We start from the raw sequence: 15,709 nt of genomic DNA on the forward strand, positions 1-15,709 counted from the left end.
GGATCTTGAAATTTGCTTAACCTTATCATGTGCCAATTAGCCTGTTAGGCACAAAGAGGGGGAGAGTATCCCAATGATCATGTGACTAATAACAATAATGTCCTCCATCACCCTGTTTTCAGATTCCACCCAACTAAAGGCCACAAATTGCCAGCAAGGAACTTCTTAGTTCCATGGATCATAGATGGGATAACCAGCATCATGTTGATAAGAAATGGATTACAAAAAGCAATTAAATACACTGGTGCTGGTGCAACATTAATAATAAAATTGTTTAGGTACCTTACTTTACCTACCTTTCAATAGACAAGACAAGACAAGACAAGACAAGACAAAACTTCATTCCAGACCATCTACTGGTCCATGAAAACCCTTCACATCGCAAACACACACACACACACAAACACACATGCTAAAAAGACACATACTGCAGCCATACTAGTAACAGGAATTTTAAAGGCCACTTTGGCCTGTAGGGTCCTGCCACTGATCTCATCAAGCTCCTGAACTAAATGGTAGTTAAGGATGGGGTATTTGACTCTGATTTGGTTCCAGTGATCATCCAACCTGGCCTTGAACTGGTTGAGAGAGGATGCTAGGATCACAGGAGGAAGCACTTTCCAGTCATTCACATCTCTTGTTGCAAATGTGTTGTGCCTACCTTGTATAGGTGCTATTTCTGTATTTCTGTATTTGCGCAAATCACCAACAGGCTTGGCCCAATGACAGGTGAAGTCATATAAGTATATCACACCAAACACACTATAAAAATAATGATCTGTTCTGAGTACAGAAGACTATAGAAGTAAAAGTAAAAGTACCTATAATGTAAAAAAAAGACTATAAAGGCAGAGTGTAAATGACTACGAAGGCATAACAGATAAATAGTACCTACTATAGAACTACATACGATATACATAAACATTAAAACACTGTATAAGATACTGAAAGTACTGAATATCTACCTACCTAAAAATAAAGCATTAGTGATGTATGATGTGCACAAGATAAAAAGCTTAAAACATCACAAACTAATTTTTACACGACAGGAGGAAGGGTTAACACATACAGCACGCTCTGCCTCTTCAACTGACCAAGTGAATCGAAAAATAAGTCTGCTGTTTCAACAGACCCTAGAAAGTGGTTGACAGGCCTTGGTTGACAGTGCGTGGGATGCGCGAGAACAAGCCGGATGATACAGTGTTCACTCGAGCAAACGGCAGACTAAACAATGCTCTGTTCATGGTTCTGGCTTGTCTGATCGGTACCTGTAACCCAAAACACTGTAATGAAAACGACGAAGAGATGAAACCTTTAAACACTTTGGATAAAAACATGACATCATGCTGTGCTCGCCGAGCACCCAAGTGGAGCACACCGTACGATGCCAGTAGATCACAGTAGGCCAGAGAGGCTCCGACATAGCCCGTACGACGCGCAAGCCACATTAAAAACTTATGTTGCACTCTCTCCACATGAACTAGATGGCATCTGGCTGCACCGCCCCATATGATTGAACAGTATTCAAGAATCGATCGGACGTTTGCATTGTAAGCCGCCAGAGCCGCCTGCTTGTCTATCTTGCACCGGGGGGAGGCTGACTGGAAAGTGCGAATGATAAGTCCTAAAGCCCTATTGGCTTTCGAGACAATTGAACCCACATGTTCAGCAAAGTCCAGCTTTTGGTCAAGAATAACTCCTAAATCCCGAATGGATGTGACGTTTTCTAAGGTAATTCCGTTGATTTTGTAGGAAGAGTTAATAAAGTTTCGTTTCAACGTGATTTTGAAAGATTTACATTTTGAAGCATTAAGTACCAGTTTCCAGTCAGCCGCCCATCGTGCTACTGCATCTAAGTCCCTCTGAAGTGCTAGCACATCAGCTGCTGACCTGATCTCGTTGAAAAGTTTGAGGTCGTCAGCAAAAAGCAAACAATTTGTAGATATCACAGTGGGCAGGTTGTTAATAAAAAGAGAATATTTTTGCTGGTATCTATACTCTTGTATAGGTAGTTATCTGTATCATATGACACACAATATGGTCATGGTGTCTACTGTCTACACCAGGAAAGAGTTGCACTTTTACTGGGGTTTATCACAGATACAGATGTTTTGAATTCTGTAAGGTAAACATTGCATGTTATTTATTGCGATCTTGTGTGCATTCCTGAAACCATTCATTAGTGTGGGATGGTGGGGCCTGTCGCCATGGCTGGTGTGACTGTTCAGAGCACTGTGCAGTGTTTTTTGTTGGTCTTGTCATCATGCTGCCAGTTTTTCATGTATGGAAGTTCATTGTAGGTGTGCTTGACCTCTCACAGACCATGTGAATTTGACTATTGAGAGGCCTAGCTATGAATTTGAAAGCCAGCAGGCTGGCAGCCTGCTGCCAGCCTGCTGCCTAAAACAGTGACTGAACCACATCCATTTGGGTCTTGTTCTCCATTTCAGACCTCCTTCAGTTGTGACTCTTAGTAATGTTCCATCCTAAGCTGTGCACTGTGGTGTCATTGTATTTTAGGTAGAAAATGAGACGAGGGAGGCAGTCTGGCAGAGCCAGTACGAGCGCTGCTGCTGCATCCACGGGAAACAGCAGCGATTCTGGAGAGCAATGGGAGCCTCAACCCAGCACTTCACGGGTGAGCTTACTACCTACCTAAATATCTCTGGTCTATAAGTCAAGCTATGTAGTTGAACATCCTACATTTCATCCAATGTGGTGCTTCAATAGATTCAAGGCAGGTAAAACACATGATTTGCCTCCAGTTCAAATACTTAAGCTGTATTTCAGACTGGAATAAGTTCCAAACAATGGATGATTTACTTTTATGCAAGTAAGCATATTCTCTCAGATGACGATGCAATTTTGATAGAAATAACATACTGCAGTCACTCCACATATCCCCTGACATGCCATGCCCGCTCAATATCCCATCGACTCCCGTGCCAGGCGGGCGTCATCGCCCCCGATGACGAGGCCAGCTCTGACGGCGTCGGCGCCGACTACCAGCTCATGTCCCCGCGGCCCTCCTCGGCTGTGTACTCGCCGTCCGGAGGATACGGCTCTCCCTCGGCCGGCGCCGGGTCTGAGGCCGAGCCGCACAGGTGAGCCGCGCTGCACCTCGGCCCAGGTATAGCGGGATATTCTGGCGGAAGCTGGGTTATAGGCCGGCTTAGGTGGAGTAAAACTCACTAATGATCCGCCTTCAGCTGGCGAGCTCGTACCCTATAATTACAGTGTGTTCAAAAAGTTGTCTTCAAATAACTTGTGTAAGAATATACACTTCAAGGAAACATTTCTAGAATGAAATGTTACTTTATGAGTTATGAATTGGAAACTGGAAGCTGTGACGCATTATGTCGTCCCATTAGTATTTGCAGTATATTGCAAAAATGGAATCTGATGTTTTTTTTTTTTACCTGCCGACGATCTCTTAGCGTAGATAAAGACTTACGTGGACGTATGCGGGTGTCTTTCTATTGTTCCCATTTGCATCCCATGACCTCGACCTGTCCCTCTCACAACAGGACCTGGCCGATGCTGAGCGGGCGTCGGTCGGGCGTCGGCGGCAGCGGCCCCGTCTCCCCGTCCGGCAGCGACCTGCTGTGTCCGCCGGACCTGCAGCCGATGGCACTGAGCCCTCTGCCGGGACCGTCCGGCGCGCAGGACCCCATGGCGCAGCCCGTCTATCAGGTGGGCGCCGCGAGACAGAGGGTCACGGCAAAACGTATGTTATACTAAAATAGTGGTGTCTATATATCAATTACTATAAACTAATGAATATCGACGCATCATTTATCGAATTATCGAGGAGTGGTGTTTTCTTTGCGTGTATATACCTAAGATGCCATGAAACAACGTGAAAATAAAGGAAGCGTTATCTGCAGCAACCTTGGTTCAATTTGAACGCTCCAATTTAAGCGAATGCGCTTATGCGTCGGTCTGCGACAAGTTTACTTGCATGTGTGCAATGTGTGATTAATAAACTGGTTGATGATGATGATGATGAATGATGATAAATGATGATGATGATGATTCACCAAACCTAACATGAGCGAGGCCTTTAGTCTCTGTAGTGTAAACTGACCTGCGCCCTCCGGCTGCGTCAGGCCGACACGGGCGGCGTGCTGCTGCGGTCGCCGCCGGCCGACAGCTACCTGGTGTCCTCGTCTACCGGCGCACTGGACGGGCACGGCGCCGACAGCTCAGACGCGCCGCCACCAACCCCGGGCATGTCGGCTATGATCGACTCTACCGTGGACGACCCCGAGTCGGTGGCTGCTGCGCCCATGGAGGAGTCGGAGGTGAGAGAGGGGGAGAGAGGGGAGAGGGAGAGGGAAAGAGATAGAGAGAGAGAGGGAGAGAGAGAGAGAGAGGGAGAGAGAGAGAGAGAGAGAGAGGGAGGGAGGGAGGGACAGAAAGAGGAAAATGGATGGAGAGTGGGAGAGAGGGGGCGGCACCACGAGGCTGGCCGCGAAACGACATGGACCAACATCGACCAAGAACGCGTTCATTCAGGCGTGGCGGTGGGGAGGGTTGCGGTGTCACTCCACTTACCGGCGACCAGCGGGTGAACGACGCGATAAAGGGAGCTGCTACCCTCAGCGTGCAGTCTCGCCTCGTTGTCCACCGGGTAGTCGCGCCGGATCGCCGCCCTCACCGTCCTGTCAAGTGCGCGGAAGGCCGGCGATCTCCCCTCACGGCCCAACACACCTCTTCTCTCCGCCATTAGACACAGGGTCGCCGAAGTGACAGCCGGCGCACTTCTGGATATACGTTAATCTGAGCGGGGTATGCTGGTGGATGACATAAATCATTTAAACGGCGATTGAGAAAAGACAATCATCAACTGTCGTGAAACAAACCGAGAAAATAAATGTTTCTAAAAAGACGAGTGCTTACACGGTGAGGTACACGGCGGCATTTAGAAATACTTAAAAGGGCACGAGGATAAGAACTGGTCCAGAGTGCCACAGTAAAACTTTGAAACCGCACCTTTAGTTCGTTGAACTCGGGCTGGACGGCCCCCCACCGTACACAATACACATGGCATGGATGGCACACTGCGGCGATGGAGAACTGTCGGCCGGTCGCTGGCTTTACTCGCAGCCACAGCGACTCCAGCCGACAGGTCGCGCAGTCTGACGCGGGCTGGAGGATGACAGATGCCGTGTAGCTGCTGTCATCGACCAGAACGGCCACCCCACCGTAGCCCGCGTCACCCGGCCGGTCGGCTCTGTGCAACGTGTAGCCGGGGAAGTTCACCAGCCGGGACGCAGTGGCGGACCAAAGTCACTTCTCGGTACTAACGCAGACGACATTACCAAGTCGGCCCAGATGCTTGTGCTGGAGAGACACGATATTGGGAAGCAGGAACTGGGTGTAAATCAGTCCCGATTCTACCAATTACCGTCGGGACAGATTGCCGCCGTGCCCGGCCGCCCCTGCACCCCCGGCGCCTGGCGCTGGCACCGCGCCTGCCACGGCGGGTCACGTGACCGCCTGGGGCCCGCCTTAGCGGCATGGCCGCTCCGGTCCGGTCCGGGAAATAGTATGGGTGGAAGCCAGGGCACCGACGCCGCCAGGAACGGCGACCTGGCGGCACGTCGGCACGTCCGACGTTCGTCCTTGTGGTGGTGGAACAGCGCTGGTGACATTGTTGTGTGCTGGTTGATAGTGGCGCAGGCCGAGCGGTGGACATCAGTAGGGAGGTAAGCGCCAATAAAACCAAGTGACGGGCGATGTCACGAATACGAGCATCGTAGAGACGCGAGTCGTAGTGAAGATGGCCAAAACTGTTCGACGTAGCAGCACGGCGTATACCTAAACTTCAGACTCACATACGCACTCGGTCTCTCACACACACTGGAAGAGGCACACGGCGCTGTGGGCAGTGATGGGCAGTGATGGTGTGTTGTCTAATTCAACTGGTGCCTCTACTTGGCTTTGAATCTGGCTGGTCGGTATGGTGTGAACGCTGGATGAATGTCTGTCCTCTCCCACCTTTCATCTGGTCCTCTTACTATCTAACCCTCTTCCTAATCTAACCATTTAACCGACCTCTTATCACCCCACAGACGGAGGACGAGCCTGATGACGGTATCAGCGGCGGACCGGCTGGGAACCAGCAGCTACACCTGGCCGATAACTCGGCCCCGGGGCCGTCTGGAGCGAGCACCGAGCCGGGTCCATCAGACGACAGAGGTCTGCATTCGCCGCCGAGCGACCAGCACCTAGTGACAGAGGCCGTGGTCGTCGAGCCGATGGACGAGACTTATGAGGTGGGTACTGGGCGTAGATGAGACATATAACTGGTTTAGCGGTACCGGTACAGGGCAGACATGGTTTGACGACCATTGCTTCGCTAGTCTGCCAAAGGAATATACGTAAGACTGGCCTATTGTTACGTCTTCGTATGACTGATGTGACTTTTCCAATCGTGTGATCGATTTTTATCAACTTAATATTCTGGTAACATTCACCTTGACCTATGTTGTCTTGATTCGAGCTTGTTACAGTCCTAACGTAGGTGGCTAACTGACTAATCATGAGTTATCATTGCTCTGCCTTTACCCACTCTTGCCCGCTGTCTGCCAGACGGACGCGGGCGGCTCTGCGCTGGTGGTGTACGAATACCTGGACGACCTCCCCGCGGACGACCAGCACCCGGCTGATCCGGCCGGAGAGCCCGGACCGGCGTCAGCCCCGGCCGAGACGCGGCACAGACGACCGTCAGAAGCCGACCAGGACTCGCTGAGACTGGAGCCTGACGAACGGGAGGCACTGCGGCGTGAGAGAGCGGAAAGCAGGCTAGGATCGCGGCGCCGACCGGAGCCGCCGCTGCTGAGACTGGCTCGGCCAAATCACCACCAGCAGCAGCAACCCCAGCACCAGGAACAACAACAGGAACAAGCTGAGCTCAGTGACAGCCCACACCGCCAGCTCAAGGTGCCACCCGATGATGACCTGGACGAGGACCCACTGCTGACCGACCAGCGAGCCGCACTGGTACCTCTCCCTCCCGACTCCGACTCTGACCAGGAGGCGGCTGATGGCGGCTCTCAGTCTCCACCTCTCCGCCTCCACATGGAGTGTGACAGCGACGAGCCACTCCTAGAGCTCCACAGCGGCCAGCAGGACCTGTTTGAGCGCGAGGCAGACCTCTCAGAGATGGGCTCCGAGGACGGTGTGGATGGGCACGCGGTGATTCTGGCCGGAGAGGCGCAGTACCGGCTCTCGGAAACGGAGGAGGAAGGGGATTCGGGCGACCAGCCGCTGACGGAGGAAAGGCAGACAGGTAGGTGGGACTTGGGGTGACGACGGCGGTGCATTACATATTTGTCGAGTCAATAGCTGTGTCAAAGATAGCTTGTATGTTACCTACTCATCATGCATGTCATCAGCGCTCCTGTTTTTTCATTATAATGCAACTCCATCGGCCTGCCGCTTGGGCATGAGCCGTAGGACATGAAACAGCCGTTCATTCTTTTGTTTTGTGTCGCTCAAGTCGCACCGTTTTCACGGGCGCTCTATACGTTCCCCAGAGCCGGAGGCGGCGGGCTCCAGCGGTGCGGCCGGTATCCGCCCGGCCGACCTAGCCCAGCTGCCGTTCATCTACCTGACTGACGGCCTGGACATCGGGCTCGGCTCCGAGGGCGGCAGCGCCGACCCGGCCGGCTCCCACCTGCTGGTCCAAGTGCCGCCCGCCTACGAGCGGCCGCAGAACGCCCACCAAAACGACTTCTGTGAGTCGACAGTGGTTTTGGACCTAGTGAAGATCAGTACCTAATACGAGTAATGGTCAAGGCTTTCATCCCCAGGTTTCGGGGTTCGCAATTTGTATGGCATGTGGTTAAAACCAGGCCAGTTTTATTAGCGATACATTTTTTGACGTCTTAGCAGTCATATATCTTATTAGAATTATCAATTACAAATCTCTCCTACTGTTCAGCTGGCCTTACCATCCCTGCTTGAAATGCCCAGCCCACCGTATCGCTGACTCACGCCCCCATCTGGCAGGGTGCGAGGAGTGCTGCGCCTACTACCGGGGCCGCTGTCCCGACCACCAGGTTCGCCTCATCAGTGACCGACCGATGCAGAGCCGCGCCTGGGCCTCCCTGCCCACCAGCCACCTGGCCATACGGGCCGTGGGCAACGCCGACGAGCAGCAGGGCGAAACCGGTGAGTGTCACGTGGCAGGTGGAAGGGCTGCAGTGTACTCCAGGTGGGCTAGTGGTGTGCAGGACGTGGGGACCAATGGCGTATGTAGTCAATTATTAGGTCATGTAGTCAATTGTTAGGTCAACGGGTCCATTCTTCTGGACTTTTCTGAGAGATGAGCCGTGTATGCGTGCGACGCTTTCCGGTCATGTGCCTGGTCAGCTTTACTCTTGGATGTGTCCAGCTTTATGAGAGTGGGCATCCCTTAGACGAAGGAGCGTCATGTGGAAGGCGTATTTGCACAGTGTATCTTGTCACCATTTCGGCGGATTATTTTGCTCATCATTCGCTAATCCCGCTGGCAGGTTCACAGCATTACCGTTTTTTGTTTTGTCCGTGTTCTCAATTACCTGCTGAGACTGAGCTATCGCTGTTACTGGACTATTGCCGATTAACCAATTGCTACCGTCCCTCCCGTCAGTGTACGGCGTCATTGCCAAGAAGACGATCCCAAAGCGAACCCAGTTCGGCCCCATGGAGGGGATATTGGTTCGCCGGGACCGTGGCTCTCTGCCGCCCAACCCCACTGGCCTGGTGCTCAGCGTGGACCACAGTGGACAGCTCCACACGGTGGACGTCTCAAACCCAGGTCAGTGTGGACTGTGTAGCGTAGATGTCTCAAACGTGTGGACGTGTGAAATGTGGACCACGGACAGCTACGCGCCCCGAGCGTTTCATTTCGTAAAACACCGACTCGTCTAAGACTAAAACGCTTGCCAGCTCAACTGTTGATACACATAGCTTCGCTGATACATGATCTGCGAAGATTAAACGCGCTGGGTTTTTGAATGAAATAGCGATGCTAGCCATTGCATGAGCATTGAGCAATATGAGCAGTGAGTTAAAAAACTGTCTGTATTTCACCGGTCAAGCTGTGACCATACCCACCTGTCCCGCCCGCAGACTGCAGCAACTGGATGCGTTTCGTGCGCCGCGCTGAGACGGCCGAGCAGCAGAACCTGGTGTTGAACCAGCAGGGCTCGCATCTGTTCCTCACCAGCAGCCGCGTGATCGCACCGCGCGAGGAACTGCGCGCCGGCTACAGCCTGCCGTACGCCGCCAGACGAGGACTCGCCATGCTAGTCGCTAAACGTACGTCATGACTGGCAGACAGAATTGTGTTGGGTATTATACAGCTTAGAGGTAGTGGCGGGCAAAGGGAAGCCAAGAGACTGTAATCGGTTTGTGCGATGGTTGATCCAGTAACGCAACGTTTGGTTTTGTTTGCAGACTTGATTGTCACTGTTTAGCAGAAGCTTAGCTTTTGACTGACCAATACCGTTTTCCCTCAGCGGAAGTGACTGTAGAGGCGGGGACCTCCAGTGGCGACGGAACGCCCGAGGATGGCAGCTCCTCGAATGATGCCGGCGGCGCTGGGAAGGAGGAGCCCGATGAAGTCAGCGCCCAGGCGGAGCAGCACCAAGTGGACGCGGATGATCATGATGATCCGGTCAGTGGATAGAGCCAGGTAGCGGCTCTGTGTGTGAAGGAGGTGTGCATGTTTTTTAGGCTTCTTCAGTTGATGGTGGAAGATCTGTCTGAAAGGTACTGGCGTGTTTTGTTTTGACTGCAGTTAGCTAGTAACAGTATCTGTTTTTTCTTCATTAACCTTCGCCCTGGTGGGGGGGGGGCCATTTTGGCCCCCCCCCCCCCTGTGGTTTTTCAGCGATAACTCAGAAACCACTTGAGTTAGCGCCCTGAAACTTTGTATAGCTGTTTATTCAACATTTTTACATCATGTCCTTTTTTTGGGGGTTCGGGTCAGGTCAGGTCAGGTCACAAGGTCACCAAAACTGACACCACCTCTAAAAAAGTTCAAAGCTCTCTCAAAGGCACAGCTTTTATCCGATCGATGTAAAATTTACAGTACTTGAAGATGTCACCCAGCTCTACAAAATGGCTATCTCGGATTTTTTATAAATGTGACCTAAGGTCAGGTCAGGTCATCGCTGCTCCCCATTATAAGTCAATGGGAGAATCGAAAAGTAGTTGTTTTTCAGCTAAATCGGGCGTGATTGTTCCTATATTTCGTTATTGAAGTGTCTTGGGTCAGCAAATCACAGCCCATGTGAAACCATTTGCTTGTGACCTCGCTGAGGTCACGCTAGGTCATCTCCCTGGTCACCAGAGGTCACCAGCGGTTTTTCTGCACTTACTTGTTATTGAATAGAGATAGAGACTCCGTTCGACGTTTATCGTGTTTGTCTCGTCAATGCGGATCGAATGATATGCAGCATGACCTATTTCGGTAAGGTCATGACCTTGACCTGAGGTCAAATTTTCAAAATGACCTTTCGAGGTCAAACTATATATCATTCGACGCGTCTCGACGAGCCAAGCACGATGGTGCATGAATCGTTTCTCTATTTTCTCGTGAATGCATGCTATAGTTAAAAACATTTTCAACGAAATTTGCCAAGTTGACCTTGCATGACCTCTGTAGGCCAAACCGTTGAGCTGAGGTCAAATCTGACGAACTTCGGCGAAAGAGCTTGAAAAGAGCTATCGATTGCTTTTTTCCGCGGCTCTCTAGCTCTTCTAGTTTCCGAGCTACAGCGGAATATGTCCGGCAACACCGAAAACACTGAAATTTGACCTATGATGACCTCTAGCGACCTCAATATTGACCTTAGCGAAAAAATGACCGAAATACTTTCGAACGTACTTGTTATGGGCTTTCGTTTGCTTTTTTCCGCGTCTTCCTAGCCCTCTTCGTTTTCGAGTTAGACGGGGGGGGGGTCATTTTGGCCCCCCCCCCCCCCACCAGGGCGAAGGTGGCTCAGACCCACACCAGGGCGCGGGTTAAGATAAGATTGTTCCCACTCGTTATAAACATGTAATGTTACGTGCTATTTTAGTGCTCCAAGGTGGGTGCTATTCGACCTACCTAATAGTCTGGCTGGTGGTTTGCTATCCATTATGTGACGAACACGCTATGGTTTGTGACCAGCTGAAGTCTGACCTGCGCCGTTGGCCCTGACCCACAGGACTGGCCGCTGACGTGCGAGGGCTGCGGCCGCTGCTTTGTCAATCTGTCCGCCCTGGAGGAGCACGACTGCGAACACCCACAGGACGAGGATGAGGAGGGGCCCGAGCCCGAGGACTCGTCCCCGCAGCGGCGGCCGCCACCGCCTCCTCAGACCCCGCAGCCGCAGAGTCGCATCCCGGCGCGGGGCCGGCCGCCCAAGAACCCGCGCCAGCCGCCCAAACGGGCCGAGGCCAGTCGACAGAACGCCGATAGGTGAGTTTAGTGCAGTGTCGCTCGAGCAGGGAGTCTGATAAAACAGCACATCAAGGGAGAGGGTGTTCACCTGTTCAATTCGAATGAGTGTCTAAAATAGTCCTGGCAGTCTTTTAGCCCAAATTGTCATGGTCACTTCGGTTTACAGCTAAACACTGGGACGAATCAAACTAATTCGGCCATCATGGCTAGTTACCCTACATGATCATTGTATATGCGTCTTCCTTAATTCCACACTTCGTCACTTGTTTCTGTGTATCGGCTGGACTTGAGGTCGCTTATCGCGCGCCAGTCGTTTTAAAGGGACCCTCCCACCTTAAAGGTAGTGTGCCACCTTTGAAAGATTTCCCATTTTATTTTTCCCAGGATAAGAAGCTTCTGTTTTTACCTAATATCGCAAAAAAAAATCAAAAATAGGCCTAGAATAGTGCCTTTTTCGCCTAAAAGTTTATCGGTTTTTCGATATGTATAACAACTGTAGTGGGCTGGCCTGCAAACAGGCGTCGGCAACAATCGCGAATGCGGCGCACATGTGACAATAAGCAAAGGTCATTATAGAGTTACGACGTACGGGAATGAGTTATCAGCTGTCTAATCGTAGACAACACAATGTCGAGCCTTAAACTGTAAGCCTGTATTGGTATTGTTTCTTTTATTTGGCTGTCGAACATTATTTATGGTTTGAAATATGATTTTATGTAAAATAATTGATATGAAACAGCCGTCTCTTAAGTTATGACCCCATTTCACCACACGCAAGTGGCAGAAATGAGAATGATCAGCTGACGCATTTTTCTTGGCCGAAGTCAGAGCGCGCGGCCCGACGCACCACCACCGCACCACAAAGTATGAGCAGAAGCCGCGCCCAAAGCCAGGGCCCCGGTAACGTGAGGTAGCCGAGTTGTTGTTGTTGTTGATTCCCCTCGGCGGCAGGATCACTGCCGCGAAGCCTCTCGGCTTTGAAGTCGTCTGGTCGCGGCCGCCAGGGCCGCGACGACGTCCGCGCTCCGAATCTCCTCGTGTGACGGGTGAATGGTGCCCAACAGGCGGAACCTCAGGTTCATCAGGGCAGGGCATCGCAGCAGAACATGTCCGGGCGTGTCCGCCTCCTCCCGACACACCGGACACCGTCCCGCCCGGCATCCATGGTCATTACAGCCAGGGCACTCCACCGTTGGGTTACGGCCGATCCTGTGCATATACTGGGCGGAGCCCGACCAGTGGCCCGCCCGCAGCTGGTGCACCTCTACAGCCGCGTGGCGGTCCAGATCAGCCGCAGGTGGAGGCAGGCGTTCGCCCCACAGATCCCGGTACCACCCGCTGGGGCGTTGTCTGCCGATTTTTGCCCTCGCTGCTCTGGCGGACGCCCTCAGCACGGTCCTCACATCGAGAGGGACCTCTTCCTGCGGGAGCGCCGACGCCTCCTTGGCCAGGACGTCGGCCCGCTCGTTCCCTTCTAAACCGCAGTGGGAAGGGACCCATTGAAGGTGGAGCCGACGAGCACCCTCTCTTGTCAGGAGGGTGAGGGCATCCCAGACTTCGCTGTTGAGCTGGGTCCGTTGCTCAGAAGGGCCGCTTCTGAGGGCCGCCAGGGCAGCTTGGGAGTCTGTGCATATGACGATGGGGACATCTTCGTGAGCCGGGTGTTCTAAGAGGTGTCTCAGGGCCGTGCGGAGGGCTACCATCTCGGCCCGGTAGCTGCTACACAAACTACCGGCCGGGGCACGGAGCTCTTCTGTTGAGTCGTCCGGCCACACGATGAGTGCTCCAGCGCCGCCGTCCCTGAAGCCCTCCTCCGCTGAACCGTCCGTCCACACCCAGGTGGCACACTGGGGGAGGGAGGCCAGACAGAGGGCAGCCTCTTGTCTTCGGCGATCAGCGGGCGATCCAGGTGGTGGGCGCGTCCCGGCCTCCAGGTCAAAGGTGACCGGCGCGGGTCGCAGCCACGGTGGGGTACGGGGCTGAAGGATGGGCTCCATCCTCGCCTCCACTCCAGCCTCCGTCCACGCCACCTGTCCCACTTCTCTCCAGCCTGTCACCGTCGTCAGCCGCTTCGCTGCCGTGCTGTCCGCGACACGCCGGAGGGGGTCCTCTTCTGGGAGGGCTCGCGCCTTCGCCAGCAGTCGAGCAGCTAGCGTGGTCCTTCTTGAGGCCACCGGGGCGAGGCCCGCTTCCGCCATCAGCGCATGTGTCGGGGTCGACGCGACGCAGCCCGTGATGATCCGGGCTGCAGCCCTCATCTCGCGTTCTAACACCTCGACGTGGGACGGTGGGGTTGAAGGGAGCCAAGCTTCCGCCGCGTGCTCCAACGCTCCTCGTACGTAGCCATTGGCTACCGTGCGGAGCTGCTTCTCCTCCAGACCCCAGTCCCGTCCAGTCAGGCGCCGCAGGTGGGCGAGCCTCGGCCGGGTTCGTTGTTTCAGTTTCTTGCAGTGCTGACCGAAGTGTAGGAGGCGATCCAGCGTCACACCGAGCAGGTTGAGTGTGTCTCGCGCCTTCACTGTCACTCCGGCCACCTTGATGGAGAGGTCCACTGCGTCCCTGGCCCACTGCGAGAGGACCATCACCTGCGTCTTTGGTCCGGCGACCACCATCTTCGACGACCTTGCCCACTCGACGAGGGAGTCGGCTGCCAGCTGGGCGCGCCGCTTGGCCGTCTGGATGTCCGCGCCTCCGCACAGTGCTGCCGTGTCGTCCGCGTACATAAATGGCGAACAACCCGGGATGTTCTTGAGAGAGCGGATGAGTGGTGCTGCCCATAACAAAAACAAGGGCGGGGCCAGGACGCTGCCCTGAGGCAAACCTGCCCGGAACACACGCTCTCCGCTCCTCACTCCATTCACCTCCACCCGGACTCTTCTGTCACGCAGCCACTGCCATAGCCATCGCACCATGCAGTGGGGGAGGCCCAGTTCGAGGAGCCGAACGCGAAGCAGGCGGTGGTCCACCACGTCGTAGGCCCTGGCGAAGTCATAGGCCGTTAGGACGTACTTCTGTGCCGTCGTTCCCTCGGGTGGGTCCTTCTTCCTCGCCTTGGGGAGCTGCCAGCCATCGTGAACTTCCTGGATGAGTCTCCCGATGCTGTCCCCTACTGACCGGCCCCTTCTGAAGCCAACTTGCTCCGGGGGGATCATGCCGCGGGACTCTGCCAGGAACGCGAGGCGTGCCTTGATGAGGCGCTCCACCAGTTTGCCAACGTGGGAAGTGAGGGCGATAGGTCTGAAGCTGGCGACGAGCCTTCTGTCTTTTCCGGACTTCGGGATGGGCACGACGGTGGCGGCTCGCCACTGTCGTGGAACCTGACCGGTTGTCCAGGACTCGTTGGTGATGGTCAGCAGCTCACCGCGGGCGACCGGGCCGAGGTGACGAATCATCTCGTTGGACAGTTGGTCGGGGCCGGGCGACTTTTTCAGCTGTAGTCTGCTGATCTCCCTCACCAGGTCTTCCATGTAGAAGGGGAGCAGGCTCCGCTGCGATGGCCCCCACACTCCTGGCAGGAGCGCTTCGATTGTTGGGCCATCTTGTGGCGGGCGATCCGGTCCAGCTTCGGGACGCGGACTTGGCGAGACACGCGCGCGTACTCGCGAGCAAACGCCTCTGCTTTGTCCTTGTCCGTGCTGATGGTCTTCCCGCGATCTTCCATAGCCTGTCCATCTCGGGGCTCATCGTCCAGGTCACGTTCCCACTTCTTGAGTGTCTTGTGAACCCTCCCGAGGTTAGCAGGTTTAGCCAGGGTAGATGACACAAACTCTCGGAAGTGTTCCTGTGCAGCGCGCCTCTCTAACTCCGCCGCTCGCCGCTTCGCCGTGATCCAGCGTACCCTCGAGTCCGGGTCGTCTGGGCTCATCGCTGCGCGAGCCGCGCGGCGCTCCAGCACCGCCTCCACCAGCGCGGGGTCGAGGGCCCACGGCCGCGGGTCCGCCCTCGCACCGCGCGGGATGTGGCGAGCCGCTGCTGTCCGGAGGGCCTCCTCGAACCGGTCGGTCCTCTGTTGAACTGTGAGAGGTCCGTCCACCGGTGCTCCAAGCGCCTTCTCGCAGTCGGCTTGAAAGGCCAACCAGTCGGCCTTGTGGAATGCCCACCTGGTCTTCCGGATACGCTGCGGGTTCGCCGTAGGGGACCGAACTTCGACCACCATAGGGAGGTGGTCACTTCCGAGGTCTTGGCCAATAGACCACCGGGCCCGCCGTGCGAGGCTCCCACTGCAGGCGGCGAGGTCCGGTGCGGACAGTCCACCAGATCTGTAGC

General features: G+C 54.3%; 1 protein-coding gene across 2 annotated transcripts in view; it reads left to right on the top strand.

Moving 5' to 3' along the window:
* Positions 1–15,709, top strand: part of LOC122389954 (PR domain zinc finger protein 10-like) — a 30,792-nt gene that overhangs the window by 2,716 nt on the left and 12,367 nt on the right. Inside the window, exons 2-13 of one of the 2 annotated variants that reach the window (XM_043382469.1) lie at positions 2,521–2,638; positions 2,950–3,104; positions 3,528–3,693; positions 4,110–4,304; positions 6,078–6,281; positions 6,598–7,297; positions 7,545–7,745; positions 8,020–8,181; positions 8,642–8,809; positions 9,124–9,312; positions 9,513–9,670; positions 11,208–11,461. In XM_043382469.1, coding sequence (XP_043238404.1) covers positions 2,528–2,638; positions 2,950–3,104; positions 3,528–3,693; positions 4,110–4,304; positions 6,078–6,281; positions 6,598–7,297; positions 7,545–7,745; positions 8,020–8,181; positions 8,642–8,809; positions 9,124–9,312; positions 9,513–9,670; positions 11,208–11,461 — 2,663 coding nt within the window. In that variant the 5' untranslated portion in view covers positions 2,521–2,527. Of the gene's footprint in view, positions 1–2,520; positions 2,639–2,949; positions 3,105–3,527; positions 3,694–4,109; positions 4,305–5,492; positions 5,712–6,077; positions 6,282–6,597; positions 7,298–7,544; positions 7,746–8,019; positions 8,182–8,641; positions 8,810–9,123; positions 9,313–9,512; positions 9,671–11,207; positions 11,462–15,709 lie in introns of those variants that run through there. The other variant, XM_043382471.1, reaches the window with a different exon arrangement.

This window comes from Amphibalanus amphitrite, unplaced genomic scaffold (assembly GCF_019059575.1).
Source record: "Amphibalanus amphitrite isolate SeventyFive unplaced genomic scaffold, NRLGWU_Aamphi_draft 000377F_arrow, whole genome shotgun sequence".
Lineage (NCBI taxonomy): Eukaryota > Metazoa > Arthropoda > Thecostraca > Balanomorpha > Balanidae > Amphibalanus > Amphibalanus amphitrite.